The sequence below is a fragment of the Oryx dammah genome, unplaced genomic scaffold (genome assembly GCF_014754425.2).
Source record: "Oryx dammah isolate SB20612 unplaced genomic scaffold, SCBI_Odam_1.1 HiC_scaffold_2, whole genome shotgun sequence".
Taxonomy (NCBI): Eukaryota; Metazoa; Chordata; class Mammalia; order Artiodactyla; family Bovidae; genus Oryx; species Oryx dammah.
This window is the reverse complement of record NW_024070186.1, coordinates 157,693,177-157,718,901: the sequence shown is the minus strand read 5'-3', so window position 1 is coordinate 157,718,901 and position 25,725 is coordinate 157,693,177. Positions and strand designations below refer to the sequence as shown.

Here is a 25,725-nt window from a genome sequence, read left to right as displayed (position 1 = left end):
CCGCGGATAGAGCGGGGGTGGGGTGGGGTGGGGGGGCGTCTCCAGGCGCTGAGCAGAGATGCGTTGTGGCAGCTCCCCACCGCCCAAGGCCCGCCCGGAGCGAACACTGCTGGTGGCTTTAATTGCTTTCACATTCGATAGGCTGGCCCGAGACAGGCCTCTTACACCCTGCGCAGCCTCGGCACCCCAACCCCCTTCTCACTGGGAGGCTGGCCTCCCTGGCCCCACACGGAGCCTGGGCTGGGACTGCAGGCTGCACGCCGCCCAGCCTGGCAGGGAGTGGGCACGGGGCGGCCGTCTCCCAGCCCTGCTCACCCTCTGCTCCACCCAGGACCGACAGATCCAGACAGGCACCTGGAACACAGCTGTCTCTCTAGGAAAAGCCCAGTATGGGCACAGCCCTTCTGAGGCTTCGTGAGTGCCAGTCTGCAAACCACCACAGAGTTAGGCCTGAGCCTCTGCCGAAGCTGGATGCCCTGTCCTTCCTGGGGTGCAGGCAGCAGGTGACAGGGTGCCCCTGAAGGCTCCCTGGGAGGCAGGCCTGTGTACCCGCCCAGGCATCCCAGAGAAGCTGTCCCTAAGTGGGCAAAGCTCTGTCCTGGAGAGGAGCCCAGGGGCCCCTCTCACAGATGGACGAGAACGAACTTACAAAACAAAACATCTTTATTTGGTCCGTCGGAGCCTGAGTCTGGAAACACCCATGGGGTCATCCTATGGGGATGGCGCTGACGTTGATAAAATAGTCTCTGTGTCAGAAGAGCTGCCGTATGTACAGGGTTAAAAATACTCACAGCTCAGAGTACGAGGAGGAGTACAAAGGGGGCGGGGGCGGGGGGTCTAGTGCTTCTGGTGCTTCTCCAGGTGCGAGCCCCCACCTCAGAGTAACAGGAGAGGTACAAAGGGGGCTGGGGGTCTAGTGCTTCTCCAGGAGTGAATCTGCCCCCCCAACCCGGCAAGCCCCACAGAAAGCGAGGGACCACGGGCAGGGCCGCTCACTGCCAGGGGCTGCTGGGCAGCGAGGCTGGGCACCCAGGAAGCGGCCTTAGTCGTCCCCAGGCAGACACAGCTCAGGGCTGAGCAGCACAGGGAGAACGCTGGCTCAGGGGGAAGGGTGCGGGGCTGGGTCCCACCCTGCATGTGCCTGGACACGGCCCGGGGACTCTGGGACTCTGCGTCTCCTGCAGGTCAGGTGGTGTCCACCATGGGGCTGGGCCCAGGCCCACCTGGCCGCCACCCTGGCCCCAGCCCCAGCCCCAGCCCAGGGCATGGCTTCGACCCTGGCTGCGCGCCAGGAATTGCATAGTGCCCACCCCCCCCCGGCTCACCCCACAGTTCCAGGCACCTTCCTCGGACCCTGCTGGGGCTCCAGGGACCCCTGCTGGCCACATGAGGGCTTGAGGTGGTGGGGGGTGGATAGGTGGGGTATGGGGGCAAACTGAGGGAAGGCTCTCAACCTCTGGCCACAAAGGGGTGGCCCTACTCTCACCCTGGGGTCTTGACCTCTGACCTCCCCAAACTGGGGTGGTCCCTGCTCTCATCCTTGGGCCCTGGCCTTGACCCCCTAAAATAGAGGTGGTCCCTACTTTCACCTTGGGGTCCTGGCCTGACCCAGCAAGGGGGTGGTCCCTGCTCACCTCAGGGTCCTGGCCTCTGATCACAAAATGGAAATGGTCCCTGCTCTCACCCTGAAGTCCTGACCTCTGACCCCTACAACAAGGGTGGTCTCTGCTCTCATTCTGGGGTCCTGGCCTCTGACCTGCCCAGATTTGGATTTGGAGCACATGGCTGCCTGAACCCGGGCAGGAGACCCAGGCCCATGGATAAGGGGCAACTTCACCCTGACTCTGGAGGTTGGAGCCAGACCTCAAGGTGGCCTGATCAGAGAGGCTGGCACATGGCCCCCTAGAGCTGGAGGTGGGTTCGAGGTAATCTGCTGGGTGACTGGGAGGCCCTGGGCAGGAGGGGTGGGGGGAAGGCCAGAGGAGCTGTGCCCCCAGCTGGAGCTCCCTGGGTGGGGGTCCTGAGATTGTGGTTCAAGCGTCCTGTGTTGGGGTCTCCCTCATAAAGTGCGTGTGGGGGCAGGCGGGTGGGGGCAGGGAGGTCACAGAGGCCGGGGCCCGTGCAGGCCAGCGACCTCGGGCGTGAGTGGGGGGCTGTGGCTGCCCTTGGAGGCCGTCCAGTCGCTGAGGAAGGCCTGCGCTGCCTTGCGGTGCGCCAGGCGGTGGGTAATGGAGAAGCCGGCATTTCCTTCCAGCTGAGACAGGATCACCAGGACCTGCCTGGGGGAGGGGGCCGGTGAGGGCCTGCGGGGGCCAGCGGGCCGCCGGGGGCGGGGCGGGGCGCACCTGTGCAGGGGCGGCACGCTGTCCTGGGTGCGCAGGCTGCCGCGTGTTGACACCACGTTGAAGCTGTCGGAGCAGTCGCACTGCACGTGCAGGTAAGACTTGGGGTGCCGATTCTCCACAACCACAATGAGCCCCGCCCAGCCGTGCGTCAGGTAGTAGCAGGTCATGCCCTCGCGGCCCTGGGCGCAGGCAGTGCAGGTGTGGGTGGGCGGGCCGTGGGCAGCCACCTCCTGCCGCCTCCCCAGGACCCACGCCCGCCCACCCACCTCGTGCCGTTCGCCCCTGCTCTCTGTGAGCAAGATGATGGCGTCGGCCAGCGTGGTCGGCTGGGCCTCCACGGGCTCCACCATGACGAGCCTCGAGCTGTACACGGCCAGCACGTGGCCGGGCGCCTCCGGGGTGCTGCGTGGGGCCCCCGCTGAGGGGCTGGAGGCTGCAAGGAGCACCGAGTGAGGGAGAGAGAGAGGGAGCGTACGGGCGGGGCTGCGCAGATAGGGATGGCGTGGGCGGGGCCCAGGGCCGTGTGGGCGGAGCCTGGGGGCCATGGGCGGGTTTGGGCTGTGTGGGGCGGGGCCTGGGGCCGAGTGGCCACAGTCACCTACCCTGCAGGGCGGGTGGGCCGGGCACAGGGCCCCAGTGGTTGAAGGCACAGCACACCACGGCGTACTCGCCAGGCTCCAGCATCACGTCACAGTTGACGAACTTCTTCACAGCGCGTTTGCTGTGAGCTAGCAGGCGGCCCAGGCTCAGGCGGCCGCCGCTGCCGAAGGAGGCCCGGAACACCAGGACACACAGGTCCAGGAGGTGACTGTCCACTGAGTCTGAGCGCCTGGGCGAACGGAAAGGTCGCGAGTGGCCAGGCCCTGCCCCTAGACCCACACCACCCTGCCATCCCGCCCCCAGTCCGCTCGGCCCACCTGCTGCCCTCCTGGAAGAGGGCAAACTCCAGGGATGCGCGCTCCAGCACCGTGAGGGCCGTCACGCCCACCGGCCCGCTGGCCGAGCTGGGGAAGCTGCCTTGCACCCGCGCCTCCTGCCAGTCCGAGTGCACTTTGCAGATATCCACGGAGTCGAAGTACCTGGGCAGCGAGAGGAGAGCTGGCTGAGCGGCCTCCACCCAGCTGCCCGCACAGCATGAGTCCCTGGGCAGGGTGACCGCAGCAGGCTCTCGCCCAGCTGGCAACTCTTGGAATCCGTGTTCAGAAACCCCAGTCTTGGCTGTTGTCTGTGGACACCGCCAGGGGGCGCCAGGCCCTAAGGCTGACCAATGGGCAGAGTCCCAGCAGAAGCAACCCCACCAGGCAGTAGACAGGCAGAGCTCCTGGGAAAGACGCTGTATGTGTCAGGGTGAGTGGTGGGTGGTACCTGACGAAGTCGCTGTACTCCATCCAGAAGACACCCTCGCTGCTGCCATGCGGCATGAGCTCATTCCGCAGGTGCCCCGGCCAGTGTGGCCACTCGTCTGACCAGCTGCCGTTCCAGGAGAAGCGGCCCCATGGGTTCCGTAGGCGCAAGAGCCTGTGGACAGACCACAGGGTTGGGTCTGTCCCAACCCTGGGTCTGTTGGCCCCGGCCCACCCACAGCCATGGCCCACCACGCCCATCCTTACCTGGAGCCCTGGACATCGCGGACATCCAAGATGGAATAGGCGTGGCGGGGACGCAGGCCTAGACTCTCGTAGGCAGCATCGTCCACCTTCATGTTGCCCCCACCACAGGAGGCGCCCATGAGGAACCTGTGCAGTTAGAGCAACCGGCTGACCACGGCCCCTTGGTATTGGGGTGGGCTCCCTCTCTAGGGGATACCTGCTGTCCCAGCCTGCCTCGGGGAGGTGCAGCTCCAGGTGGGGGTCTCCCTGCCTGTGGGAGACCCACATGGGATGCCAGGGCTCAGGAAGTGGTGGGCCAAGCTCAGCGGGGCGGGCAGGCCCTTGGAGGTCTGGCAAGGCTGGGGACCCCGCCAGCTCAGAGATGCTGCTCCCCAAGGAGCAGAGCCGTGCCATTGCCCACCACAGCTGAGGGCAAGGGTCCTGGACCCTCCCCAGACACTGGCCAGTGCATGCTGGGGCTCAGAAGCTCCCACTCCCCCAACCTGTCCACCCCGGGGGCTGCTACTGCCAGGTGCCACCATGGAGCTCACTCCACATGGACCCCCAAGGGTGCTGACGGTCATCACAGGCCCAGGTCAGGACAGGGCCTTCTAGGTACAAGCTGACGGACAGCACCCTGCCTGCCCTCACCCCATTCCAAGCAGGTGGGGTGGCTGGCACAGCATGGGGAGCTGAGCCTCCCAGCCGTGGTTAGCCCATGCCAGGAATATCTTGTGAAACATGGGTGCCCATCAGGGCGCTGGCCTGACTGCTCCTGCTGCTCCAGGTCCCCAGCGTGGCTGTCCCTCTTACCCAGCTTCTTTAGAACTCAGCATCTTGGCCCAGATGAGGTCAGTGTCCACCGGTTCCTCGCGGGGGTTCGTGGAGCTGACCTGCAAGGCCAGGCTCTCACAGGGGGCACCGGTGAGCGTGGCCAGGCCCTCTATGGCGCGCCCGGCCTGGAGCGCGAAGTAGGAGCCGTGCAGCTTGGCCAGCGCCTTCTCAATGAGGGCCACCCACAGCTGCTTGCGCTGAGCCTGCGGGGGGGCCGGAGTCATGAGGCCGCTGCCTCCTCGCGCCTGCCGCCCGTCCGCCCGCACCCCCGCCCACCTGGGAGAAGAGCAGGAAGCCGGCCTCGTCACAGGGCAGCATGTCGTCCACCAGCACCGTCGTCCACGTGCCGTCCTTGCACAGACGCACCTGGTAGGCACCCTCTGCACACAGGCTGCGTGTGACCATCACCCGCTCAACCAGGTCCGGCCGCTCGGCCAGCACTGCCAGCGCACTCAAGAACCTGCACGAGACCAGGGCTCAGGGGGAGCTTGGCCCGCTCGCCCGCTCCCCCGCCCCGGGTGGGAGACCCACACCCACCAGCAGTTCCCCAGGAGACCCTGCAGGATGTCCGAGGGCCGGAGTGTGTGGAACACAGACCAGGAGGTGCCGTGGTCCCTGAACACGGAGCAGTTGATCTCATGCGGCCGCAGCCACTGTCGCACGCGCTGCTGGACGCTGTCGCCCGCAGGGAAGCCCACAGACGCGGGCCCGGGGGGGAAGCTGTCGTCCACAAAGTTCACGCTGTTCTGCAGAGACCACGGCCATAACTCAGGGCAGGCCGAACCCCATCCCACCCCAAGAGAGTACCCAGCTACCTGAGCCCAAGAGGAAGGGGGGAGGCGTGCAGCTTGCAGATGGCATGGCTGAGCCTCGTGAGGCCCATGCCACCCTGTGCAGGCATGGTGGACTGTAGCCAGCCAGGGCAGAGCAGGCTGGTGACGGGACAGTGGGAGGTATGTGTGCCCCAGGGGACAGTGCAGGGCCCAGCCTGGAGGCTGCAGGTGTGGGTGTGGGGCACCGAAGGCCCTAGGAAGAGACGTGTGGGGCCTGACGGGGGCAGGGTGGCAGGGACGCAGCTCTGGATGGGCTGCCGGCAGCGACAGAGGGCGGCGTCCCAGGGGGACAGAAGCCCCCCCAGGTCCCTGGGGGTGATGCCCTGGGCTTAGCCTCCTGCAGGCCAAGGGCAGAGAGCACGTGGGGCAGCTGTCTCAGCAGGGCTCTGCAACTGGGGGTGGCACCCGGCCTGCCTGTCCGTCCCCATCTTCCTGTGAGGCCACTGCTGCCGGCGGCACTCACGCTGGGGGTGAGGGGTCAGGACCCTCGTGGACACAGAAGAAAAAGGGCCTGAGGATCTCAGGTGAGCGGTCACATGGGGGTCACCAAAGCTGAGGCTCGGGGGGGAGAAGGGACCGCCACGGGCCCGCACCTCCCGGCAAAAGGCCACGATGTCCTCCCACAGGGCCTTGGCCTCGCCCTCGTCTGTCTGCCGCCGCTTCTCCACGAGCACACTCTCCCTGCGCCGCAGGGGCGCTACGCCCCGGCACTGGGCCGCCATGAGCTGGGGGGTGTGGCAGGTGGCACAGTGCTTGGCCCGAGGCGCGTTGAGCAGGGTGCAGGCGGGGCAGGCCCACTGGCCTGGGCGCTCAGACGGTGCTGCAGGGAGGGGGCGGCTGGACTTGTGGGCTGGGCAGGGCCCGGGCCGGTCCGCACTGCAGTCGGGGCAGCGGGCGGTGGCATCGCCGTGCTCCTGGAAGCCATGAAGCTTGGAGCAGCCGCACGCCGTGCACCGGGGGGTCGCCGTGGGGTTCCTGAGCGTGCACCTGGCGCACGACCAGGTGGTGAAGTCGGGGCTAGAGGGGCTGGCCGGCGTGTAACGCACGCTGTCGCCGCCCAGGTCGATGACGTCGTTGCCTGGCGTGCTGTTGCTGGCCTCGCAGTGCGCAGGGCTGGCGGGCCCTGGGGGGCGCAGCGTGGGGCCCCCCTCAACCGCCTCCTCCTCCAGGAAGCTCAGCCGCTTGCCTGACAGCAGCTCCGCCAGGCGGGAGGCCCCGGCCACAGGCCGCCCCAGGCCCTGGGGGGGCCCCTTAGAGCTGGCAGAGGGCAAGGGCTGGGCGGCCTCAGGCACCGGTGGCTGCAGCTGGGGGGGCACCTCGCGGCGGCTGCGAGGCACGGGGTTGTTCTGGAGGGTGAGCGAGAACGGGCTGAAGGGTGGCCCCCGGGGGGGCTCCTGGTCCACGGCAGAAGGAGGGTTGGCCTCGGCGCCTTCCCCAGGCTGGGCTGGGGCCGACACACCGGGGAAGCCTGCAGGAGCCACGACTTCTGGGACCACAAGTGCCTCGGGAGGGATCCTGGGCAGCGAGAGTTTCCGGGGCCCCCCGCAGGCTGAGCAGGAGCTGGCCACAGGCGTGTTGTGCAGCGTGCAGCGTTGGCAGGCCCAGCCGCTCCCAGGCGCGGCCGCGCCCCCCTCCTGCCCCTCTGCCTCCGCCGGCCGTCCACCCGCTGGCTCCACAGCCACCGGCCCTGCCGTCCGCAGGGGCCCTGCCTCGTCCCGGCAGCTGCCCGGGGGCTCTGGGGGCACCCCATTGATGATGGGCAGTGGGGGGGCCCCCGGGCCAGGCTCAGGGGCGAAGCCGCACACCTCGCAGGCCCCCCTGCCCAGAAGGTTGCGGAACGTGCAGCGGGCGCACGGCCACTTCTGCTCCTCCACACTGAGCCGCAGGATCCGGTCCAGGTCAGGCTTGTGCCGCGGGGCCTCGCAGATGGAGCACTGGCGCTGGCCGGCCGGGTTCAGGAAGGTGCAGCGTGCGCAGGCCCACTCCCCAACCGTGGCCATGGGCCCGGGCGAGTGCGTGTGGCTGCAAGGGAAGGCCGTGGTCAGGGGTTTCTGACAAGGTGTCAAGAGTGTTCAGCGGGGAACGGATGGCGTTTTCAACCAATGCACTATAAAAACGGGATCTAAATGCTAAAGGAGTCAGATCCATACCTCACACCATATTCAAAACTTAACTCAAAATGGATCAATGACCTAAGCGTGGGAACGACAACTACGAAACTCTTAGAAGCAAAAAATGTGGGTAAATTTTTATGACCGTGCAGGCAAATGAAGGAGGAAACAAAAGAACATCAAAACTAACATCTTCCACGAGTCAAAGGACACCATAGAGAAAGTGAGAAGATATCCTATGGGAGACAGCGTTTGCAAACTGTGTGTCTGACCAGGGTCTAGCACCCAGAATGTATGAATCATTCTTATAACCACACAACAAAAACTTGATTTTAAAAATGGGCAAAGGATTTGAGGCGACTTTCCCCAGAGATATGGAGAAGCCCGTGGAAATCTGCTCAGCAGATCAGTCAGGGAAACGCAAAGTGCACCAGCCCACCCGGCAGGGCAGGTGCCAGGACCTGGAGCTGGAGTGACCCGGTCTCCCACATCACTGGGGGAGCGCGGAATAGCACAGCTGTTGTGGGAAACCGCTAGATGGCTCCCCAGAAGCTACGCAAGGACCACAGTTAGGACCCAGTAATTCCACCCCAGGTACCTGCTCTTCACCAGCACACATCCACACGTGCTCATGGCAGATTTGCCCACAACAGCCAATTGGTGGAATCAAGCCAAGTGTCCATCAATGAGTAAATGGATAAATAAGACAGGGAACACCATTTAGCAGCCAGGAGCGAAGCACGGACACACACCAGCACTGGGCCCCGACACATGGTGTGATTCACCCACAGGGAGGTTCAGGATGTGCAAACTCAGGCAGGAGGAGCTGGCGGCTCCCGCGGGCTGAGGAGGGTTGGGAGCGGGGCTGGCCCCTCACCCGCCTCTCGAGGCCGGCCTGCGTCGGGGGCATCCACGCTCTCCTGCCCTGACAATAGCTGATCTGCTTGGCAGAAACAGCAACTGTTCTTTACAGCAAAGCGCAGAGCTCGTGCTTCTCATGCTGCGTTTACGCCAGACGCTCCCGGAAGAAAGAAAACTCCCCTCTTCAAAACAAACAGAAACCCTCCCCCAAGCAGCATGATGGTTCCTGGGCCCCACGCAGGCCACTGCCGCCTCCCCAGTGTGGGGCTGAGCCTCAGGGCTGTCCGCAGCTGCCGCAGCGCCAGAGTGATAGACAAGCCCTGGCTGGGTCAGCTTGGGCTTCTGCGTCACCAAAGCCTAAGAGATGCCCCTGCTGCTGCCCACTGAAGAAGGCCCACAGGCAAGGCACAGGCACACGCGGCCACACAGACAAGCCGCACACACGCTGCAGCCCGGGCCCAGGTTCAGACAGCCGCCCCGTGCCCTGTGTGCCCCTGCGGCATGGGGGAAACTTGGGGAAAGACTCAGGCCTGCCCTCAGCTCCAGGCCCCTGGTGGTCCAGGAGTGCTGAGCACACGCAGGAGGGCAGGAAGCCCAACCCTACACCCCTCACGGCCCAACAGCTGGCTGGGCCCGGGCCCAGATGAGCATGAGGCCACACTGGGATCCTTGGCTGGCGTCCCAGGAGGGTGGAGGCAGTGTGGGCTGCCTCCCTCGGGGACCCGCATGGCCCATGACGCGTCTTGGCGTCACGGGGTGGGCGGGGACGAAGCGGCTCGGGGCAGCAGCAGGGTGTCTGGAGGAGCCTGGGCTTTCGCCGCCCCAGCCCCAAAGCCAGGGTCACCTCCCAGCACCCTAATGTGCCGGAGCCTTCAGACGCTCCTAAGCACCGGGCGCTCTTGGAGGCTGGGCGCTCACCCTCAGGATGCAAAGGCAAGCGGGTGGGGAGGACAGCGCACCTCAGCTCTCTGGGCTACAGCCTCAGTCCCAGGTCAGAGCGAGGCGGGGGTGGGCGCTCCTGGGACATGGGGGCTGCAGCAGCTGGGAGATGGCCTTCGGCTCCCTGGAAAGCTAAGCAGAGTAAGTGGGGTCCCCACTCTAGGACCCCGCTGGTCAGGTCAGCAGACCTGAGGCTGCACTGCCCAGCAGGATGTCTACCTGACCCCAACCCCTAGCTGGTCCCAGGGAGCACGTGGACACCTCCCTCTGAGGCCACCCTCAGCCAGTCTTGCGCCGTCCCCTAGGCCTGTGTCCCCAGGGGCGGCCTGCAGCCGACGCCCACACCAAGCCCAGGTCCTCTGGGCCTTGCAGCTCCTGGTCCGCCTGGCGGTGGGACCAAGCCCAGACCTGCAGGCTCTTCAGTGGAGGGGGCGCCCCTCAGGGCAGGGATGGCTTGGCCGGACCACCCACACACGCATGTCCAGTGGAGGCGTGGGGAGAGTTGGCCTGCCTCTGCCGCACCAGCCCCCTGTTTGCTCCTCTTGTGTCTAGTCAGGTGCCTGTGGATTCAAGGTCACTGGCAGCTCTTCCTCCTGACTCACTCCAGGTGGCACAGTTAACTGCTGGAGGCGCTGGGCCGGAGAATGAGAGGGTGCGGGCTGGACAGGTGACCTCTCTGCCACCCGCCTCAGGGCCCGTACCCCTCCCTGAGGCCTAGCAATTGCCCCCTCCCCAGCAACTTACCCTAAGGACGTAAATACACGGAAATGAAACAACACGTGTGCATGGAGAAGGCACGAAGGGGCGCACCGGACCCTGGGGAGACGCCGGTCAGAGCAGTACAGTGACCACCCTGCACGCAGGCTGGGCGGGCGGGGAGGGTGTGGAGAAACCAGAGCCCTCCCTGCATGGCTGGGGGTCTGGGAAACGAGGTGACCACTGTGGAGAACAGCCTGGCAGCTCCTCAGACAGTTAAACGTAAACTTACGATGAATACCAGCAACCTCATTCTGTGTACCTACACAAGAGAAGTGACAACACGTGTCCGTGCAAAATCCTCTCCACGCACGTCCGCCGCGGCAGAGCTGCCAGTGTGAGTGCCCATCAGTAACCAGCAGGCCTGCTCCACATGGCGGAGCGTCGCTCAGCCAAAAAGGGGAGAAGTCCTGACACTCACTACCACGCGGACGGCCCGAGAACACGACGCTCAGTGAGAAGCAGACACGGAGGCCACACGCCATGTGAGTCCCACCGTGTGAGTAGAGCCCCTGACAGCAGGTGAGCGCTGTCCAAACAAAGCCGGCACTGACTCAGCACAGGGAGCCAAGGCCCTCTGCTCCGAAGCCGTCCCCCTGGACCGCGGGCCTCCACGACTATGTTCCCTGGGGTCACTCGGCGACCCCCAGAAGCTTGCCAGGACCCAGGTCCTGCTCCACGCACAGGCTGGCCGCCTAGACGGTGAGCCCAGAACATGCTCAAGGCCCCACAGACACCAGGTACTGTCCTGCACAAGTGAGCTGTGTCCGAGGAAAGTGCCCGCCAAGGGCCGCCAGCGGAGGGTGGTGTCTGCACCCCGGAGGTAGGCCGGGGCGCCGAGAAGGCCAAGTGCCCCTCTGGCCCAAGGGCGGTGGACTCTGAGTGTCTGCTGAGCCCCTCGCCCTCCAGTCAGGCTGAAGGACATGGAGAAGCTGGGGCATCCGTGTGGGGGGGCATGTGGGAGCCCAACCCACCAGGCCTCAGCAGTGGGCAGCGTGGCTGGGCTGCCCACCCGTCACCTCGGCACCTGGAGGTGGAGCTCACCGTGGTAGCCTGGGCGGCTGGGACCGAGTCCAGCTGCAGCTGCAGCTGGAGGACGTGGGCACGTGGAGGGAGGCTCGTCAGCGGGACCCACAGCCCCCTGCCCCCTGCAGGCAGCCACGTCACAGGGCGACACACGTCGGGCCACGGCAGGGCCACAGATTCCACGGGAAGCAAGCAGCATTCTCGGTGCGTGCCGTGCCCCCGGCCCCACCCAGCAAGCAGTTCCAGCAGCCTCTCCAGCGCCAGCGGACAAGCAAGCCCCCGGCCTGAGGCAGCAGTGGTCCCGGCCCCACCATCTGGTTCTGAGAGCCTCAGCCCAGCTCCAGGGGGCGAGGGTCCCGGGTGTGCTCTGCCCAGTGAGCAGCCCGAGTCGCCTGGGTCTCTGGGGTAAAGAGAGTCTCCAGAGGGCCCTAAGGGACAAGGCCCGCTTGTCTGGGAGGTGCCGGCCGAGGAAGGGCACCTAACGGCAGCCCCGCCCTCAGGCCCGGGGCACCCCTGCTCCACCTGCTTACCTTCGGGCCCGGGGCCGCGGGGGCGGGTGCTGCCGGGTGCCCAGGCTGTCGCCCCACGCAGGCCCCCCGGGGCCGCTCCTACCCCAGCCAGCCGCTGCCGGGGGCCCCGAGCAGGGCGGGCCCCGGGGGAAGCCGTGGTCCGACTCGGTCTCCGCGGCCAGCGAGGAGGCAGAGCTCCCCATGGCCCCCGCGGTGGCCACGCTGAGTGCCGGGCCTGGTCACAGGGCGCCGGCGGCGGCGGGAGAGGCGGAGCATGGAGGAGGGCGGCCTCGCGAGCCAGGCTGGTCCGAGGAGCACAACAGAAATGACAGAGACAGAGAGAGAAGAGACACGTGACTACGGTGCCCGGAGGGTCCCAGCGCACGCGCGGCTTCCAGGGCGGCAGGGGCGCCTGCAGCAGGGCCACTGCGGGGTCCCCCTGCCCCACAGTGTCCCCCATCATGGCCCCCTTGGTGCCCCTGGGGCAAGGTGGCCGTGCCACGGTTGCTGGCCTTCAGAATAGGTCTCACCCTGAAAGAAACAATCGAGGAGATATTCAACCAGAGAAAATGAGCTGGAAGAGGGGCGCCCGGTAGGGCTGGTGAGCCCTGGGCCCTGTCCACAGTCACCACCGTGGCCTTTATGGAGGGCAGCCTCCCTGACCTGGAGACGGTGAGCAGGAAGGGGCCCAGGAGGCTGCCTGCTCTCTGGAGGCGTGGGCCCAGGTGCTCCTGCCCTGAGGTGGGAGGCTGGGCAGGGGGAGGGCTGGGGGGGGGGCGGCGTCTCCTTTCAGATGAGGTGAGTCCCAGTCAGGCGAGGGAAGACACCTGGGCCGCCTCTGGGCCACCGTGGGTGTCCCCTTCACTTTCTGGTCAAGCAAGTGACCAGCAGCTCTGCCTCAGCCCAGGTCCATCACCCACGACCCCCTCCCAGCAGGCACCCAGGGCCCAGCAGCGCAGCGGCTCTACAGCAGGGAGGGCCTGGGCCCTGCCCTCAGGGCTGCAGTCAGGCCAGAGAGCCAGGCAGCAACACGCCCGTTGGACCTGTTCCTCCAAGGGACCCAGACGAGGGCTGGACAGGCTGCCGAAGGCCCAGTGCCCCTGAAAGTCACCCACCACTCAGGTTACCCCTCAGCTCGACCAGAGCCAACTGGGGGTGGGGGGTGGGGTCCCCAGTGGCTGCAAAGCCAACGCTCCCCACGTCCACCGACAGGAGAGCCGCCTGGTGGGAGCACGCTGCGAGCCGCAGGGGTCACTTCTCACTCCCGACAGCCACGTGGAAAAGGCAGGACAAGGGGATGGACTCATGTCACCCGACACGCCTGATGCACCGCTGGGCCCACCTGACATCAGGGTGAAGCCTGTGTGAGCCCGGGACCACCCGCCTCCAGCCGTGGCCCTTCCCCTCCCGCGGGGGATGCTCACCCCCACGGGGACGAGTCATGCTCGGGCAGCGGCCGCAGCCAGAGCCCTACACCCTGGGCTGCGAGGGGGCGCTCACGGCGGTCAGGCCCACGCCGAGCAGGTCCTTCAGGACACCTGCCCCTCCACGGCGACAAGGCAGACGCACCGCAACCAGGCCAGCCCCCAGCCTCCTGCCCCCACCCCACGGGGGCGCCTTCTCGGGGAGAGACCCCGAGGGTCTCCAACCCTCCCTTTACGCAGTCAAACCCTGAGTGGCCGAGGCCTCGAGCTGAAGCTAAGCCACGAAGGTGCCCATGGAGCAGGAGCACCCATGCCCGGGTCCAGGCTCGGGCTGACCAGGAGCTCAGCCCGCGCCCACTGAGAGCACAGAGGATGGCTGGGGGCGCCCACCCACAGCCAGAGCCCGGGTAGTGAGGACAGGGCCTGGCCTCTGTGTGGCCTTGGTCTCGGGGTGGCAGGCGGAGTCCTGCAGCAGGGAGACAGGTTGGCACCCCTGGCCGATGGACTCTGGGTCCTGGCGATAAGCCTGCAGGCTGGGCTGCTGCTCCAGGGCCAAAGTCCAGACCTGTCCAGGGGGGAGGGCCCTGCCAGGAAGACCCGCCCCAGAGCCTCACCTCCCAGGCCAAGCCCAGGCTCCAGGCCACAAGCCATCTGGCGGCAGGGCCTCACACTGTGCAGTCTGGGGCCTGCCTCGGCTGCTCCTTGCTGCCTGGTTCAAGGCCACCACCGTTTAGGCCAGCCAGGGTCACAGGGGACAAGGCCTCCCACAGCCTGGCTCTGCCCATGGCTGGGGCCACCAGGGAAAAGTGCCTGGGGGGCGAGGGGCAGGGCTCTCGGCACGCAGTTAGCAAGACTCCCTGGGACCCAGGTCCTGGTACCACCTGTCCACGGGGTACATGCCTCCTGCCCTTCCCAGGTGCACTGTGAGGCCCAGACACCCCCGCTGGCCGGGCCAGGACCTTAAGGAGGGGGCCGTGGAGATTCTGCTGAGAGACACCATCAATGCCCCCTGAAAACCAGCTTCAGGAACAAAACAGGAACCAGCCTTCCACTACCCGGCCCGGGAGGAAACGGTCCGGCCGCAGACCCTCCCCTGCACGTGCTTCAGGAGGCTGCTGTCTCCGCACCTCGGCCCGCAGCAGTATCCAGCCGCGGTCCGGATCCTGGGCCCCCCACCCCGTGCGGGTCACGTGGCTGGCAGGGCTCCGCTTCCAGGCCCCTGCTTTCTGGGAGGGAGGGGTGAAGACAGCTCCCGAGAGTGACACCCACAAGTGAGGGGTGGCTCGCCGGCACGGAGACCGGAGGATGGGACGCAGAGTCCCAGCGTGTTCTCTGTCTCTAGTCGTACCCGCTCAGTTGAGGCTCAAGAAGGAAACTTCTGCCAGGGAGCCATGAACACCACCACGACCTCGCTTTCCAGTTCACAAGTTCAGAGCCGCCTGAAAACGGGCGCTCGCCTCTGGCACTTCCCCATTTCTGTTGGCCAAGTGGCCGCAGAGCAGCGCGGCCTGAGCAGCTGGTGACTGCAGGCCTCGCGGGGGCAGAGTTGCTCCAGAGACATAAAGGCACTGGAGCCTCCGGCTCAACCAGGGGCGGCAAACGGGCCGTAGGGAGCATCTCCAGGGCGGCCATGGAGGGGTCGGCAGCAGGCGCTGCCTCAGCTCCAGGCTCAGCCAACGGCCGAGGGAGCGAAGCCACGAGCGCCTCCTCGGGACACGGACACCGCGGCTCTCGTCAACAGCAGCTATCGGCCTGCTTTCCCTCTGACGTCTTGCAGCACCGTCCAGCCCCGTCCCGGGGTCTGGCCACCAGGGAGGGGGAAGCAGAGAGCAGGGGAGGAGCCGCTGCTGGAGGGAGATGGTGCCGCCAGGACGGGCAGGGAGGCTGGAGTCCCGGACAAGTCCTCACTGGAGGGACAGTGCATCCTGGGGGCGTCAGGAGGTCCCTGCTGCTCCCCCGTGGCCCCCAGCTCCCTGCACCGTCCTGGCAGCACCAGCACAGCCGTCCACAGGGTGACCCAGAGTGACAAGTGTGCCTGCGCAGGTGTCCAAGTCCAAACTCCACCCACACCCTCCTTCTCCTCATCCAGGAAGGTGGAGACGGGCGAGCCAGTCCTCATCCCCAGGAGGCTGCAGGTGCCATTCTGGCCCCGCGGCCCCAGAGGCCCCTCCGAGTTCAGAGCTGGGTCACCAGAGCAGCCTGCAGCTGATGCAGGATGCTCGCTGACCACCTGCCTTGGTGCCGCTGGGGCAGCACTGGGCACGGGGAGCCGGGGACACCAAAGGGATGCCACAGGCCTACTGGGCACTCTTGGTTGGGGGGGGAGGCACTGGAGGGGTGGTCCTGCCTGGGAACGTGGCACAAGAGGTTAGGCAAGAGAGACACCACCATGTCCCTGCTTTGGGATGCTCCTGCGGGTGCCAGGTGGGAGGGCTGGAGTCAGTGCGGGCAAAAGAGCGGCTGACCCGGGGGCAGGGAGGACCCAGGCCGAGTCTGGGCTTGGGCTCTTACATACCCAGCCCTGCAGGCTCTTCAGTGACCCGCTCAGGCCCACGAAGACGTCCATGGTTTTAGAGAACCTCTAGGGTGCAGAGTCCTTCTTCCCAAATAAAAGACAAGCATCAGGGGCGGTGGAAGCAGGGGCTGGAAGGACTAGATGCGCAGCCCACCCATCCTTCCCCACAGCCCGGCTGCCCCCAGCCTGGGCCTCCTGTCTGTAAAGCAGGGCTCAGCAGGACGCTGTCTGACACAGGGGTCCAGAGAGTCTAACGCAGAGCCTGAAACCAAACAGTTTCAGCAAAGTGACCCCGTCCAGAAGGGTTGGAGGACCCAGCCGTTTTCTGCTCTCAGAGCACCTGGTCTGGGGCAGGGGTTCTTAGAACAGAGACACAAGGTAAGACCTGCTCCCTCTCTAAAGTCTAGCAATCACTGAGTTTAAGCCTGGCTTTCAGGAGGTCACGAGGTCACCAGCCTGGTTGCTCACAGGGAGCAGCACTAGAGAGCTTCAGATGCAGAAGAAAAGAGAAGCGCTCCTCCAAGGAGCAGGACAACCCAAGAGGAAGTGAGAGGTGCCTGACACCAAGGCCAGGCCATATCCACAAGCAGGGCTGCAGAACAGGGGCTCCCAGGCTCCCCGCCCATCTGGGGCCCTCCTCCAGGCACCTGGGCCACAGAAACACTACTCTTCTCCCCACGGTTGAGAAACGCACTCAGAAGTGGAAGGATCAACTTACCCCATCTCCCCTGGAGCCCAGCTCTGGGGGCGGGGTCCTCCCACAGGGGCTTACACTGCCCCCAGACGCAGGCAGAGGGAGGGGGCCCCACAGGAGGGGCTCTCAGGAGAGCACAGAACGACCAAGCACCCAGCGAGTCCCAGCTCCCCCACAGTTCGGCAGGGCTCCCAGCCACAAGACCCCGAACTCCCAGGCTGGACTTTACCGGGGTCCTGTTGTCTGCAGTCTGGTCACAAACTCCTGCGTGTTAAGGGGGCCCGAGAGCCAGCCCCGTCAAGGCCATTTGATCACACAAGGCTGCCCTGACCAGGATCAGAAGTGTCCCCCTCCTGCGGGCAGCCGGGTGGGCCGGCAGCCCGGCAGACACTCTGGGGGCCACCATGGGTAACTTTTCGGTTCGCTCCAGCGCCAACAGGAAAAGAACAGGAGAAGGAAGCGTGGTTGGTGGCCAGCGGGCAGACAGGACGCGCTTGCTCCCCCACTCCACAGGGCCGGCCCGGACACTTCCCCTAACGCCGCCGCGGCCGGGACACTGACCGGAGGTAAGGGCACTCAAGGGCAGGAGGGACTGAGGCCGCCTCCCGCGTCTGCAAACCCTGGGCTGGTCTCCCGCTGCCCGGCGCCCGAGGTCCTGGCGGCTCCCCTCTCCAGCAGCGTCCCCAGCCCGGCCACGACCAGCCAGCGCCCAGGAGGCGCCGCCCGTCTGCCATGGCCTCCTGGGGGTCCAGGCCGCGCCCCCGGCCCCGGCCTGGCCCGGGTGACGGGACTCACCTCCGCAAACCCGCGGCGCCTCCTCAGTCCCTGAGGCCCGGCTCGCTCGCCCGCGCCGGCCGGCCCGCAACTTGTTCTCGGAAGGCGGGCGGGCCCTCTGCCGTCGGCGCGCGGCCCCGACAGCCTCTCGCTCTGAGTGGCGGAGCCGGCGAGCGCACCGACCCTGCCCGGCCCGCGCCGCGCCCTGCGCCGCCTCCGTAGCGTAGCGCCCGGCCGGGGCCCCGTGGCTACGGCGCGCCCGGGGCGCACGCGGCACTGTGAATCGCGCGCCCGAACTACCGCTCCCACAAGGCAGTGCAGTGCGCGGGGCAGGCCGGAGGCGGAGTCCAGGACGGCGCGCGGGGCAGGCCGGGAGGCGGAGTCCAGGACGGCGCGCGAAGCAGGCCGGGAGGCTTATTCCGGGGCGGCGGCCTGTAGCCGCCTCGATTTGGCGCCCTCCGACGTCCCCGGCAGTCCTGCCAGCGGGCGCCGAGGGAGGTGGCGGACCCCGCTGCCGGGTGGCGAGCCGTGCTGGAGGAGGTGCCGAGGGGGAACGAGGACTACAACCCCCAGAATGCCCGGCCCGCAGGAAGGGGCGGGACCTTCAGCGGCCCGGTCGCGACGCTTCCGGTTTCCGTGCGGGGAGGTGCCCGGCTGTGGCTGCAGATCCGGCTCTGGCCCCTGAGGACCGCAGGGCCGGTAGATGGGCCAGCTCCCTCCCGGGTCCCTGCAAACTTTTCTGCTTCCTCGGGACCCGCAAAAGCTTCACGGTCCGACGCTCCAGTTTCGCTGGGCCGACAAGGGCGGCACCACTCGGGGGGTGACCTGGGCGCATGGTGTGTCCGAGATCCGGGTTCTCCTCGGCCAGCGGGGGAACCAGCACCCCTGGGCCGCCAGAGGACTGAGGGAGGCACGGCGCACAGCTCGGGCCCCGGCAGGGAGGAAGCCAGTGTGATACCTGGGGCCTCCGAGCAAAACCGGCCCCTCAGGCGCGTTCTGTCCCTGCCCGTCGGGCAGCGGGAGGTCACTCTGACAACCCATCAGCCGCGGAACTGGGGGGTAGGCCCTGCCCCCGGCCCCCTGCCCTCCGTCGCCTAGGGTTTCTGGAGGCAGCAGGACCGGCTGAAAGAGCTTTGGTGTCAGCGGTTTACCTGGCGCCCCCGAAGCACGGGGAGGCCGCAGTGAGGTGAGGGGACGCTGAGGGCAGAACTCCGGGACCCTGGTTTTCGGGGGGGTGTGTGGAGCCGGAGAAGGCACGGCCCACGCGGGAAGACGGGAGCGAGGTTCCCTCGGCTAGGACAGATTTAAGGAGAGTGGGCGTGGTCCAGTTCCGCCTCCACAAGGAGAGGAGCCCTGCACAGGGAGTTAGATGATGTTTGCTCCAGCGTCCGGTCAGTAGGACCTTCGGGGACAGCGCTCAGGGCTCCTGGAAGACCTCCATCTCTCCAGATGCTGCAGCCAGGACAGCTGCGTCCCCACCCCAGGTGCTCTGGCTTTAGACACAGCCCGCTGGGACTCAGGCCGCCCCCAGCTTCCTCACCTGCACGAAGGTGGCAGTGATAGGCCTCTGACCAAGGCCTGGTGGCTGCAGAATCACTTGAGGGCGGAGTCAAGGGCTGACTCCTAGTGGTGGCTCAGTGACCACAAGTCCCTTTCCTTCCCTGTGCATTGCCTGGGGTGACTAGGTCAGAGCTGATGTCCACAGCCCTGTAGCCTCCTAACAAGAAAAACAGCTCAAGTTGAGGCAGGTTCCTGCCAGGTCACTCTAGTCCCTGTTGGGGAAGGAACCGCAAAGCAGAGGGTGACTTTTAGGAGATAGCCGCCTGGAGGGGAGGGGAGACCCTGGGGGCAGATCTCCCCCATGCTCTTCTCGGCTTCAGGACACAGCAGTGGGGACACCCAGACGCTCTTGAGTAGAGTCTGTGGGGATGCGGCACAGGGACCCTCCCTGGTGTGACAGGCACGTGGCAGTTGAGGCCAGCAGGCTGAGGACTGGACACACCTGTGCTCTGGCGGGGTTTTACGTAAGGACCTGTAACCACCTGCTTTGTGAGATGCCCTCACAGGGCCTCTGTCCCATGGTCTCTGAACCTCCAGTAGACGGAGCGACAGGCACTGGGGGCCCTGGGCTGGGAATGCAGAGTGGCCACCCTTCAGCACGGACAGGCCTGAGCTGGCCTTGGCCACAGCCGGGCAGTGCGCGTGGGACACAAGGGGCCTGGGGCCAGGGTGGCTGTGCATGAGGGGCAGAGCCTTGCCCTGTGCAGTTTGGTCACAAACAGGCTGAGACCTTGGCTCCACAGCTCTAGCAGCGTGACAGGATCTGCTTTGGGGTTGAGAGTGGAGGGTCCCCCAGGGAGAGATGCCCTCCGGCCTCCCGTGTCCCCTGCGGCCTCTCTGCACTCGGTGCACATCCTTCTGGGCCGGTCCTGTAAAGAGCTCGCCAGGAAGCTGGTCCTGGGCAGCAGCCAGGCCCTGCCGTGTCATATGCTCTCCCAGCCCACCTTGTGTGGAGGGGGCTGGGACCCCTGCAGGCCAGGGTAGGGGCCTCAGTGTTGGCTGCTGGGACCAGCAGGGCTGTGGACAGGCCCCTGCATTTAGGAGGGGGAAGAGACAGCGGGGATCAGGGAGGAATCCCTGCCTGGCTCTGGCCTACCTGACAGAGTGAGCCCTCCCCCTATACTCAGCTTCTCCTCCCAGGCAGAGATGGGCCCTACAGGACGTAACCCAGTGTCAAAGCAGAGGCACTGACAGTCTCAGGCCAGCAGAGACTCCCTCAGTGCCGCCAGCCTGGGGACAAGGCCCTTACAGGTGCCCACTGACCCTCTGAACCTGTTATGGCCACTGGGCACCTTGAGCGCTGAGCCCCACTCCTTGCACAGCTCCACCCAGAGCCTAGGGGTAAAGCCTGCAGCCCAAGGCCCGGCACAGTGCTGCCCTCCCTGGCTGCCCCGGCCATGTGACCATGGGCCAGGGGTCGGGGGGCAGGTACAAGTCCCAGCCTCACTGCTGAACTCAGTGAGACCCTCTCGACTCTGGGGAGCCACCCCTCAGCCCCAGGAGCATAGGGGCCTGATCCTTTCCAGGCCCCCTGGAATCCTGGCCAGGGTGCAGGCTCCAGGCAGAACTGTGACACATCCACACCCTCAAATTGCCCCCCACAGTGCCCAGGCCCCTGGCAACTGATTCCAGTGCCCCACCCCCAGCTGAGGACGAGGCCAGGGGGCCCTGCTTCCTGCAGGCCAGGCCTGCCTGCAGTCACCTGGAGCCACGTGGTTAGCAACCCTGACTCAAGCCCTTCTCTGCCCCACTGGGTGGTCAGGCAGGGCCTGTCTCCACCTGTGTCCGGTACACAGGCACCTTAGTGCTGGGGGTCACAAACACCTAGCTAGGCAATCGAGTGTTGGGGACTTCTGGCTGACACCCCGCTTCAAGTCAGACTTGGCCACTCACCCTTAGAACCACCTGGGCCCTCCTGCCCTGCCCCCCCTGCCAAGCCTTCCCCCACAGTCTCATAGGGCCTGTGCCTCTCCAGTGTCTTTCTTTGGGTCCACTGTGCCTGCTCCTCCTGGAGCCCTTTTTATCCATGATTACACGCCCATGGGTCCTTCCCAGCTGGCCCTTGGCACCATGTCAGCAGCCAGGCCACACTCAAGGCCCATGTCCTACCGTGAACACAGCCCTGAGGCCCCACCGTATCGCCCTGGCCCAGGAGGTGCCCTGGTTGGGCTCCCCTGGGGGCCCAGTCTGGCGGGGCAATCCCGCACACCGCCTCTGGGAAGGGCTGGCGGGACCAGGCCTCTTGCTGCCCAGCTCAGAGGACGCTGCGGGGAGCCTCTGGCCAGCCCTCCAGCACTGCCTCTCACTGGCATTGGGGCCCTGGGCGTTCACATCCCGTGTCTCCAGGCTGCTGTCACATGGCAGGGGGCTCTTTTTTGGGGTGAAAACAGGGTGAGCGTGCAGGTCAGTGCCCAGCGCCTGTGAGAAAGGCTCGGGGCAGCTCAGGTTCACAGAAACAGACCCAGGCTGTGTGGCGGGGCATGGCAGGGCGGGGAGCAGAGTTCCAGTGTTTATTATTGTACATATATATATATTTCATGTGTATACACAGATAGTTTTCTCTCTTGGAAGTATTAAAAAATTGATCAACCTTCAATCTATAAAAAATACCTACTCTACATGATAGAAAAATCTCTCCTCCAAGTTTACACTGATTTACACCCAAGGCTTTCCCCAGAATGTACAATACGAGGCAACATCTTAAACCTTAGTGGAGAAGGTGGGCCACGCAGAGGGTGGAAGGACACAGGGCCACACACATGCTCTCACACGCTCGCACGCACACACTCCCTCACACATATGCTCGCACCAGGAGGGCCCCCACCCCCTCCAGGAGGCTCCTGGCCGCATTCAGGCCCTGGGGCAGGCCTGCAGCCCCGGGGGGTGATGCTGCTGCTCCTTGAAGGAGCCCCCAAGCCGCCAGGAAGGCCCTGTCCTGTGGACCTGGGGGCCAGCCCTGCCTGGCCTCCTGCAAAGCGTGCCTGGCAGAGGAACCACGACTCCTGAAGACCTCTGACTCCTGGAGGAAGCTGGCTCCAGACATGCGGATGCCTGGGGGCAGTGGACATCCGCACGGGGAGGAGGGCCTGCCCCCCAGAGTCAGTGACCCCCACCGGTGGCTCTCACATCTTAGAATTAGTGCAGCCAGGGTGCGGCTGGGGGCACAGCCCTGTGACCTGCAGGCTCCCCGGCTTCACACTGGACCAAGGGGCCCCTTCCAGTTGGGTGCCGGCTCAAACAGCCCAGGGAAGCTGGGGGCACGGCAGCGCCTGGTGGGACCCTGATGGCACTGTCCTCGCCTGCCTATCCTCCCCCAACGTCTGGTGCTAGAGTTTTGGGGCCTGTGTGCAGTCCAGGGGCAGTGCAGGCCTGGACGGCACCAGGCAGGGCGCCTGGTGGCAGCAGGGAGCAGCACCCTGGGGGGACCCATTTCCCTTCCTCCCCGACTGGGTGGGAAGCGCGGGAAGTCTGAGGGGCTCGCCCAGCCTGAGGCTGTCCTGGAGCCCCTCCGTCTGGCCCCACCCCGGCTCAGCTGTGTCCTCCTGCTGGGTGAAGGAGACCCCGCGTGCTGGGTAGAGCCTTCCTGCGGCTACTTGACCTCCAGGATGGATGGGTTGGTCTCCATAATGGCCACAATGATCCTGTCGATGTAGTCTTGCAGCCGGAAGTTGATCTCCTCCTGCTTCTGGATGGCATCCATGAGCTGGGGGGGTTGAGGGGGCGCAGGGTTGGTGCCTGGCACCTGGACTGGGGACGCCTGTGGGCCGCGTGGGGCACGTGGGGGAGGGGCTGTTACCTCGTCTCGGGAGACTGAGCTGATCTCCGCGGCCAGGGACTCCGAGAAGGCTGTGGAGAAGAGGCTCCTGGCTCCCTGAATGCTCAGGTTGATGATCTGCCCGTTGAGCTCGTCGTTCTGCTCCTTCAGGCTGCGGTTGTCCTAGGGGACACAGGGTGTCACTCCCGGGTGCACAGGACAGGCCCTCCCACCAGGTGTGGCCCCAGCGCACCTGCTTGAGCCTGCGGACCTCCTGCTCCAGCTCGCTCTCGCGCGTGCGGCTGTGGTATTCCTGCAGACCCGCGCTGCTGCTGCGGCCTCTCCGCTGCTCGGCCTCCAGCTTGAAGAGCTGCAGGTGCTCCAGCTGCTTGCGTAGGTCCTCGATCAGCTGCGGGGGAGTGGGCTCAGCCAGGCCACAGGGCCTCTGGGGGGGTCTCAGCACCCATGGGGGCGGCCCCTGCTCACCTCCTGGGTGGCCTCCTTGTCCCTCTGGAACTGGTGCCTCTCGTGGCTCAGCCGGTCCCCCAGCTTCCGCCTGTTCTCCTGCTCGTCACTGAGCCGCACGGACAGCTCCTCAATCTCATCCAGCAGCTTCTGCTTCTCCTGTAAGAAAAAAGGTTGTCATGGACACGCCCGTATGCCGCGGTCCCTCACAGCTCCCCCAGGCCCAGGTGCTGTTTCTGGGTGGGGAGGTGGGACCCACACAGGAGCAGGGGCTGAGCCCAAGTGCTCCTAGGTGTCCTCAGGGTGCACAGAGGCCCAGCTGAAGTCAGCCCCTCAAGGACAGCATCCTGGATCAAATCAGGAGTTAATCTAAGTGTAACTTTCCAGGCCCAAGTACCTTGAGAAGTCAGGCAGGGCCTCTTACCTTTTGGCAAAGGGAGGGCCAGGCCCCGCCTGTCCTGGCTCCCTCAGCCCAGGGGCCCCACGTCACCACCCATCGGGTGGCTCCCTCACCTTGGAGACCCTGTCTCAGGTCCCAGTGGCCCGCAGGTACCCTGGGAGGAGCGCGGGGAGCCGGCGGGCAGCTCACCTCCTCCAGGCGCTCAATGTTGGCCTTCAGGCAGGGCGTGCAGGACCTCAGCTCGCTGTTCTCCTCGTCCAGCTGCTGCAGCCTGGGAAGAAGAACTAGGCTGGGACCACGGAGCTGTCCCCGACCACCACACATGCCCACACAGGGGCCAGAGCCCCTCACAAGCCAGGAAGGCGTCCACACCTCAGGTGTGGGGAAGCCTCACGTTTACAGAAAAGCTGTCACCACTGAGCGAGTCCCTGGACCCTGAGCCCTTAGCGGCTTCTCGAGGCATCTGCTAATCCTCGTGGCGTCTGCTAGTCTTTGTGGCGTCCGTCACACTCACACTGGAAACACGGGCGACCAAGCCACGGCCTCAACCCCAGCGCCCCTTCCCGTCGGGTCCCCACACCGCAACGCCGTCATGGCTCCTCTGTCCCCTCGGGGCTGCGGCATCCCTGGGCTTCCCCGCTCTTTGTGACCTTGACATTCTGAGCAGGCCTGGCCCTGTGTTTGGTGGACGCCCCTCAGGCTGGGCTCATCTGGGGTCCTCCGGTGACTGGACAGGCTGTGGGTCTGGGAAAAGCCCCACAGAGGGGGGTGCCCTTAGCATCCCACGTGACATTGACCTGGACCACTGGGTGGTCTGTCGGCCAGGTGTCTCCTTGATCAGGTTCTGCTTTTCCTGTCTGTCCTCTGTCTTCTAGTCACGGGCCCCGTCCAGGCTCCAGGGACCCCCAAGGGGGCTTCTCCGCATGTTGTTTGGGCTCTTCATTGGCTCAGCATCAGAGGCTCTCGCTCTGCCCCAGCTCTGCACACCCGGAGCCCATGATGCACCGCCTGGCTGTGCTCCAGTGCTTCCCCGCTTCTGCTGGTTTTTCTCTGGCCCAGCCACACGCCCACTCTTCTCCCAGGAGCCCTGGTTCCCTCATGCCCCTGAACCCCCGGGGCTGCAGGTCCAGGCACAAGGAGCTGCTGACTGAGGTACACAGGGCAAGCAGTGACCCAAGTGCTGTCTCACTCCCAGGGCCTCTCGAGGCCCCATCCATCTTTGGCCCCAGCTGCTGCCTATTCGACCTGCAGGATGGCCTGCCCATGGCACCCACAGGCCAGTGCACAGGACCCCACGGAGAGGCTCTTCCAAAGTCCACTGACCCAACTGTGCCGAGGTCCAGCAAGAAGACTGTCCCTGGTGCTGGCGCAGCAGGTCTGCCCCTGGGAGGCCTCTGTCCAGGGAGACCCCAGCACAGCTCTGCGTGCAGCCCCTCCTGCCACCAAGACTGTCCCTGGTGCTGGCGCAGCAGGTCTGCCCCTGGGAGGCCTCTGTCCAGGGAGACCCCAGCACAGCTCTGCGTGCAGCTCCCCCTGCCGCCCACCACTGTGAAAATGTATCCAAATGTTATCTTCCAGCCTTAAGAGCTGGACATAAACACATGCTTAAGGGCCTGGAGTCATGAATCGCTGCTGCCTGCTGAAGGCTGAAGGTGGGGCCGTTCAGTCACAAAGACAGTGACTCTGCAGGAGGACGGCAGGAACCCTCGTCAGGGACCCCACAGCTGACCAGCAGCCTGTGGGCATTTAGGTTCTTTGCCAGTTTTGAGATGCATGTGTCCCCATGTGTGGACACCGCAGACTAAGTTCCTGGTCCCCTCTTGCGCCTTTGTGGGCATGTGTGTGGAGCCTGCTCCCCTTTCCTAACTGTTCAAGGCTCATGCCTTCCGGGGAGCCCAGGGTAATGTTCTCAAGTTGCCTTAAAGAAAGATGGTGACTTTGATTTGGTTGCTGTAACGTCCTCATGAGAAAGATTAGAGGAGGTGACGTCCAGATGGTGTCCGTCTTTGATCCTGATAATCGTTTCTTTCACACGGTTTTCTTCACGAAAGTTTTCCCACTGTTCCTACGGTCAACTTTGTTCCTAGGCGTCATGCCCTGGGGTGAAGGGCTGTGCACTGACCCCGCAGCTGTCTCTCTTCCTCATCACTGTCCACCTGCCCTGCTGGTCCTGTCTCCCCTCCCCAACCTGCCCACCCCTCCCCCACCCCACCTCCCCTCCCCCATCCTCCATCACCTCCTCCTGCCCCCTCCCCTCCCCATCCCCACCTCCCCTCCCCCACCCCACCTCCCCTCCCCCATCCTCCATCACCCCCTCCTGCCACCTCTCCCCCCCC

The 25,725-nt window shown here is 65.6% G+C and overlaps 2 protein-coding genes across 3 annotated transcripts in view; both read right to left on the bottom strand.

The window, feature by feature from the left end:
• Positions 1-645: 645 nt before the first annotated feature.
• Positions 646-24,824, bottom strand: CAPN15 (calpain 15). Of its 2 annotated transcripts, none has more exons than XM_040229441.1 (15): positions 23,579-24,824; positions 22,778-23,148; positions 22,567-22,707; positions 17,232-22,473; positions 6,195-7,623; positions 5,306-5,514; positions 5,045-5,228; positions 4,748-4,971; positions 3,956-4,081; positions 3,711-3,863; positions 3,263-3,424; positions 2,948-3,174; positions 2,612-2,778; positions 2,346-2,524; positions 646-2,279 (listed from the first exon to the last, which is right to left on the bottom strand). In XM_040229441.1, exons 5-15 carry the CDS (start codon positions 7,599-7,601, stop codon positions 2,102-2,104), a joined length of 3,216 nt encoding a protein of 1,071 aa, XP_040085375.1. In that variant the 5' UTR covers positions 7,602-7,623; positions 17,232-22,473; positions 22,567-22,707; positions 22,778-23,148; positions 23,579-24,824; the 3' UTR covers positions 646-2,101. The 2 variants fall into 2 exon arrangements, with proteins under 2 accessions (XP_040085375.1, XP_040085382.1); XM_040229448.1 differs by having other exon boundaries at positions 2,183-2,275.
• Positions 16,708-25,725, bottom strand: part of RAB11FIP3 (RAB11 family interacting protein 3) — a 36,990-nt gene continuing 27,972 nt past the window's right edge. Inside the window, exons 11-20 of the mRNA XM_040266169.1 lie at positions 23,579-23,660; positions 23,011-23,148; positions 22,778-22,933; positions 22,567-22,707; positions 22,364-22,473; positions 19,715-19,801; positions 18,362-18,503; positions 17,965-18,111; positions 17,813-17,891; positions 16,708-17,741 (exon numbers count right to left, since the gene is read on the bottom strand). Coding sequence (XP_040122103.1) covers positions 16,708-17,741; positions 17,813-17,891; positions 17,965-18,111; positions 18,362-18,503; positions 19,715-19,801; positions 22,364-22,473; positions 22,567-22,707; positions 22,778-22,933; positions 23,011-23,148; positions 23,579-23,660 — 2,116 coding nt within the window. The remainder of the gene's footprint in view (positions 17,742-17,812; positions 17,892-17,964; positions 18,112-18,361; positions 18,504-19,714; positions 19,802-22,363; positions 22,474-22,566; positions 22,708-22,777; positions 22,934-23,010; positions 23,149-23,578; positions 23,661-25,725) is intronic.